At 40.3% G+C, this 6,764-nt stretch overlaps 1 protein-coding gene across 1 annotated transcript; it reads left to right on the top strand.

Annotated features, from left to right (window-relative positions):
* Nucleotides 1–1,700: 1,700 nt before the first annotated feature.
* On the top strand, nucleotides 1,701–6,319 carry LOC107553116 (rhodopsin, GQ-coupled-like). Its single transcript, XM_016235238.1, has 3 exons — nucleotides 1,701–1,714; nucleotides 2,532–2,727; nucleotides 5,353–6,319. The coding sequence occupies exons 1-3, from the start codon at nucleotides 1,701–1,703 to the stop codon at nucleotides 5,848–5,850; spliced, it is 708 nt and encodes a 235-aa protein (XP_016090724.1). The 3' UTR covers nucleotides 5,851–6,319.
* The last annotated feature ends 445 nt before the right edge of the window (nucleotides 6,320–6,764 follow it).

Here is a 6,764-nt window from a genome sequence, read left to right as displayed (position 1 = left end):
TTTTTAACCACTAAAAACTGTCACTCTTAGTTCATCGTGATCTCACAAAGTTCTGTTATGACCAATGAATCTCACACTGTGTAATTAATATATTATTAACATCGTTGTGTATACACTCTGTATGTTACAATGAAAGGATTTGATTGTGATCAGCACAGAACAAAAACTGGTGTGTGTCGCAGCCATTAGGTAAACCAGCATACATTCATGAGGATGATGAAATTTTTTTAACTTGAGTAAAGCCCCCAGACCCCCTGCTCGTGACTCCCCCTGCCACCCCCGTACACATTCAAAACTGAGGCGATTTCACTCCAGCGCTTCTCTTTCTTCTCACGGTTGTGATACGTTTTCGACACATTATACAGACTGTCGTGTTACTACAAAACATCAAGAAGGAGTTTCCTCCGTCTCCACTATCCAATGGAGCCGTACAGCATCTGTTTTGCGGTCGCGCATTGGCTATTGTGAAAGTACTGACGTAATCATACAGCTGTCATCATCCCGATTTCAATCCTAAATATCAAACATGTTTGATATGATCGGGGCGGCCCCGATTTGTGTGCGAGCAGATCGGGAGGTGCAAGATTCGATCGGTGAATGCCTCACATTACCAGATAATCCGCGCCGAACATCGGGACCGATCGAGGGGCTCGACAAGATTTTTGCTCCGATTCTCAGGAGGGGGAAATCGGGGCTAAATCGGGCTAAAAATCCTGTAGTGTGAGCCAGGCTTTAGGAGAAATCCTATACCCAGGTATTTTGAAAACAACTTGACTTTAGGCCTAAATTAAAGGGATAATTCACCCAAAAATGAAAATTATGTAATTAATTACTCACCCTCATGTCGTTCCAGACCCATAAGACCTTTGCTCATCTTCAGAAAAAAAATTAAGGCATTTTTTATGAATTCCGAGAGCTTTCTGAACCTGCATAGACAGCAATGGAACTGACTCGTTCAAGGCCTAGAAATGTAGCAAGGACATCATTAAAATAGTCCATGTGACATCAGTGGTTCAACCTTAATTTTATGAAGCTACGAGAATACTTTTTGTGTACAAAGAAAACAATTTCTTCTCTTCTGTGTCAGTTTTTGATTAGTCTCAGCCTCAGACGTCACACCTACAGACCGTTGGCTGAACGTCTGATGCATACGGCACACAAAAGTGGAAACACTTCAGGAGTTTAGAAGTCGTCATCGGATTGGTTGAATTATACAGGATTTCCTGGAGACGTGTGAGTTGCGTTCTTAAACGTTCCGCCTGGAAACAAAGATGCCGTGACGCCAAACCCCCTCACGAAAGAAGAAAACCGTCCTGTTTACAACTGTGACAATGAGTGCTTATCATGATCAACTAATCGCTGGATTTTCAAAAGTATGTGAAATATTTAAAGTTCGCGGCATAGAATCTTTAAAATACGCTCGAGAGTTTTACACACCGGTCTGCTATTGTGGCGACATTTCCATGCCCCGAAACGTGACGCTGAACGAAACAAACTGTGATTGGTTGTTTAACATGTTGGTCAAACGGCCTCATGGGCGGGCCTTGGCCAATGAAAGCCGCCATGGATTCCAGACCTTCAGCCGTTAGTCTGAAGGTCTGGCTACGCGAGACTAGTCTTTGACACACATTCATGACAGTCCAATGACGCATGCATGTGCATTCTTTTGCTTGCAAACAAGGCGCAGCACATACGTCAAAATGCCGGCTCCTGTGTCAGCAGCACAACATGCATGCATCGTGGTACTCTTGTGAATGCGCAGCGGACACTGACACGGAAGAAAAGAATGGTTGAATAAACATTATTTTTGTTTTCTTTGCACACAAATAGTATTTTTGTAGCTTCATAAAATACAGGTTGAACCACTGATGTCACATGGACTATTTTAACAATATAATTTAGGGTCAGAAAGCTTTCAAATTTCATCAAAAATATATCATAATTTGTGTTCTGAAGATGAACATAGGTCTTACGGATTTAGAACAACATGAGGGTGAGTAATTAATAACAGAATTTTCATTTTTGGGTGAACTATCCCTTTAAGTGCTTCTTTTTATAGTTTTGGCTAGACAATGACCAATTTGGCATAGCACAGTGATAGCTTTGCTTTCAGAAAGACTTGAGTATCTACGTAAGTGTAGAAGTCTTAGCAGAGGATGGTTTTGATTAATCAACCTCTGGGCTATGCTCTTTAACCACTCTGCTTAAACTCACCACAGATGGGTATTGAACCCACAGTCCCTGGCTGAGGAAGCCAGTACCTTATCCATTAGGCCACGGGGTTGTGGCTCATGTGCCCCCAATAATTCTCAGTCTCTCTCAGGTGGCCCAGTAACACCAATGATCTGGGCATATGAACAAGGGCACATTAGGGTCACCGTAATGGGGGAAAAAAAGAACAAAGTTTGGAGGATTCAGACAATGGTCAGACAATCAGTGATTTCAGTCCAAGGAAATAAGCAGAGGCCCTAGAAACTCCAGCGGTGCCCCTGATTATCATCACCATTGATATGTCCTGTCCTCTCTTTTAGGTATGCACCAGGCCAGGATGCTCTGTCCATGTCTTACATTATCTGCCTCTTCCTCTTTTGCTATGCCCTGCCTCTTGCCATCATCCTCCTCTCCTACATACTGATACTCATCACTGTACGAGGGTCACGGCAGGCAGTACAGCAACATGTGTCGCCACAGACCAAGACAACAAATGCCCATATCCTCATTGTGAAGGTAAGGTGCAAAGCATCATTGCTTAAAGGTGACCTATTATGCTCCTTTTTACAATATGTAAAATAAGTCTCTGATGTTTTAGTTCAAAATATCTCACAGATCATTTTTTTATAGCTTGTTAAAATTACCACTTTTAGGGTATGAGCCTAAATGCGACATTTTTGTGTATGTTCCTTTAAATGCAAATGAGCTGGTGCTCCCGGCCCCCTTTCAGAAGAGGGCGGAGCTTTAAGAGCTCAAGCTCCAGCAAACAAATAAACATTCTACTATTAGTACAAGCCTGTTAACTTTACAGCAAAACGTACTCAGTCATCTGATTGTACTGTGTTTAATAAATGCGTGTTTACGGGGAGCACATCACGCAATAAAAATAACGACATAGCTGGTCTCATGGTGCCTTCACATGCTATCACAAACTTTATAAGTCCCATTTGTGATTATGAGCTCGACAAATTCAAGCGGTCGACTTCACATTGCTTTCATATGCAATTTTTAACTACCACATTCATATTTACAATCATTCTGGTAGCATGTGAAAACAGGCAGAGATAATGGTAGCTTTAGCAACATTAACCTTACAGAGTACCAAGGCTCTTTCAGAAAGCAATTTGAAAAACAAATGCATGATACTTACTGTCTGGAGCTGACGTTCGCACATGAAGTGTTGATATTGATCCCTAAACATACAGGGGAATTTACTGATTTTTTCTGGGATATTTCCTTCGGTCCATGTCTTACATTATCTGCCTCTTCCTCTTTTGCTATGCCCTGCCTCTTGCCATCATCCTCCTCTCCTACATACTGATACTCATCACTGTACGAGGGTCACGGCAGGCAGTACAGCAACATGTGTCGCCACAGACCAAGACAACAAATGCCCATATCCTCATTGTGAAGGTAAGGTGCAAAGCATCATTGCTTAAAGGTGACCTATTATGCTCCTTTTTACAATATGTAAAATAAGTCTCTGATGTTTTAGTTCAAAATATCTCACAGATCATTTTTTTATAGCTTGTTAAAATTACCACTTTTAGGGTATGAGCCTAAATGCGACATTTTTGTGTATGTTCCTTTAAATGCAAATGAGCTGGTGCTCCCGGCCCCCTTTCAGAAGAGGGCGGAGCTTTAAGAGCTCAAGCTCCAGCAAACAAATAAACATTCTACTATTAGTACAAGCCTGTTAACTTTACAGCAAAACGTACTCAGTCATCTGATTGTACTGTGTTTAATAAATGCGTGTTTACGGGGAGCACATCACGCAATAAAAATAACGACATAGCTGGTCTCATGGTGCCTTCACATGCTATCACAAACTTTATAAGTCCCATTTGTGATTATGAGCTCGACAAATTCAAGCGGTCGACTTCACATTGCTTTCATATGCAATTTTTAACTACCACATTCATATTTACAATCATTCTGGTAGCATGTGAAGGCAGCACCAATGAAAACAGGCAGAGATAATGGTAGCTTTAGCAACATTAACCTTACAGAGTACCAAGGCTCTTTCAGAAAGCAATTTGAAAAACAAATGCATGATACTTACTGTCTGGAGCTGACGTTCGCACATGAAGTGTTGATATTGATCCCTAAACATACAGGGGAATTTACTGAATTTTTCTGGGATATTTCCTTCGAAAATTTAATTTAACCACAGTGTCCTCAGAAGCTCAGATATAGGGAGTCTATGGAGACTGCTATGTTTGTTGGTGAATCCCAAAACACAACACTTGTAATGCCTCTTTAGCACTGACATTGTATATCTCCAGCAACTAATGTTACAGCAAGAAAACAGTAATGGCGGACTGCTGCTTCACACTCAGGGATGTGTCTATGCTAATATGGCAGAAAGCATCACAAACGAGCGGGACTTTTTCCTTAAGGTGACGTGTACATAGGGAGAAATCTGGAACTGCTCATTTGGAGAGACTGTTTATGATTTATTGGTATTATAAAAATAAAAAAAAAATGAGTGGGTGGATTTTTAACATTATAGGCTGATTGTTTTCACACACTGCAGCCACACAACTGTGTTCAAACACCTTATAAAAGTGATTTTTGCATAATAGGTCCCCTTTAAGGGACCGGGTGCAATGACATGAAGTCATTATACAATGACTCATATAAAATAAATGTTTTCAGACTGGGCTCCAGGAAACAATGGCTAATGATATCAATTACTGTTACTTGTCTGACATTGTAGAGAGCGATTTATTCTGGATATATACTCGTCCTCTTATTTTTTGCAATCAGTTTCTAATTCAAACATATATGGCTAATTAAATCCAATATTGTAGAGCATTAACAGAGTGAAAGTGGAATATGTAGTCCAAGCTTTTATAAATGAGTGCAGGACGGGACTAATTTGCATATTAATGGATCTGTATATATACTAAATGAGGAAAGGATGTGGAGTTATTTTCAAGCCATTTTAAGGAAGAAGACTTTATTTTCACATCATTTTGATTATTTGCGTTAAGGGATACAATTAATGAATGCAGGGGGATTTAATTTCTAGCGTTTCAAAGTACAACAGTGCTTTGCAACTGCAAATGAAGAATGAATCATTTACTTCTTTTCTCCAGAAAGTGTGGAAATATAGAGTTATTTCTGATTCTTTCATAGCTCTCAGTGGCAGTGTGCATCGGTTTCCTGACCGCCTGGAGCCCTTATGCTGTTGTGGCAATGTGGGCCGCATTTGTGGAACCCAGTAAGGTTCCCCCTATAGCCTTTGCATTAGCAGCTACCTTTGCCAAATCCTCCACCATCTACAACCCTGTGGTGTACCTGGTATTCAAGCCCAACTTTCGCAAATCTCTGAGCAGGGACACCGCTCAGATTCGAAAACGAATATGTTCCAGCCCGTGCAAAGGAAGCCCTGTGCCTGGTGAGAAGGATCTTCAACGGCAAACATCTCTATGCTGCAACAAGGATGCTAGCAATACCACTCGAATCTCCAATGGCCTGGCGGATAGCCATGGCGCTTGTCTTCATTGCACAGAGGCGGACCCTCATTGCCAACAGACCCCGCCTCAAAGGACTGCCTGTGTGCTGATCGGTACATCCTACAGCGAGGTGACTGTGAGTCAGCTGCCGGAGAAGATGCAAGCTGACTTTCTGTGAAGGCCCTATAGGCTCTCCTCATGCCAGCACGAGGACAAATGTGAGGAATAGATGGATGGGCAGCCTTAAAATTAAACTTCTGGCCACTAGAGATAAGCTTGATGTGTCAGAGACAAACTGTGGTCACTTCTGATACTGATGTCATGTATTAGGAGCTGCAAAACAATTGACCCTGCACTAAGTCCCGCCTTAAAAAGGTTACTGACCAGTCTTACCACAGCAACTGTTCACAGTTGTTTCAGACTAGCTTGTGCTATTTTACTTAAAGTCTATACTTAGAGATTTGTGATTCAATCAACTGTGAAAAATAACAAAAGATGAGTTATATGAGGTAAGCAGCTGCAAAACATTTGGGGATTTTTTTAACTTCAGTAGTTAGTTGCACCAAGTAGTTTTTGAGGTAGAGTGGTTGTTCGCTATTATTTTAAGTTAAATCAAGCTTCCTAAGCAAAAACGTCTGACACAACATTAAGAATTTATTGAACGTTGATTGTTTGGTTGAATAAACTATCAATATAACTTAAAATTTTTATAACATGCCTTTTCTAAATGTGTGTTATTGATGTTACTGTGAACAATTCATCCTTGCATATGTTTAATTTTTTCAATAGTTTTTTTACATTGTAATTTGTAGTTAAATGGTCTCAATTAATTAATAAAACTATGCTGGACTTCACCAGTCATTTTGTAATCACTTAAACCCCGACCCTTTCTTACAATCAAAGTCTTACATTCATATCTTCCTCCGTCTAGACAGAATACTCAAATGTATGTCACAATACAGAAAAAAAATCTGTCTGTGACTTTAGGAAAAAAAGTTTCTACAACTGTCTAGCCCTGAAAGTTAATAAACTTAAAATTGCTTAGCTGTTGATAATATAGATAAATTCAAAGAAATGGGCAAATCTAACCAA

Source organism: Sinocyclocheilus grahami, unplaced genomic scaffold (genome assembly GCF_001515645.1).
Source record: "Sinocyclocheilus grahami isolate Dianchi unplaced genomic scaffold, SAMN03320097.WGS_v1.1 scaffold465.1, whole genome shotgun sequence".
NCBI classification, from domain to species: Eukaryota; Metazoa; Chordata; class Actinopteri; order Cypriniformes; family Cyprinidae; genus Sinocyclocheilus; species Sinocyclocheilus grahami.
This window is presented reverse-complemented; position numbering and strand designations above follow the sequence as displayed.

What these genes read in the sequence shown, in the direction of transcription:
- LOC107553116 (XM_016235238.1), top strand. An exon ending in CCCATATCCTCATTGTGAAG is followed by an intron (nt 2,728 to 5,352) that starts GTAAGGTGCAAA and finishes ATTCTTTCATAG; the next exon opens with CTCTCAGTGGCAGTGTGCAT.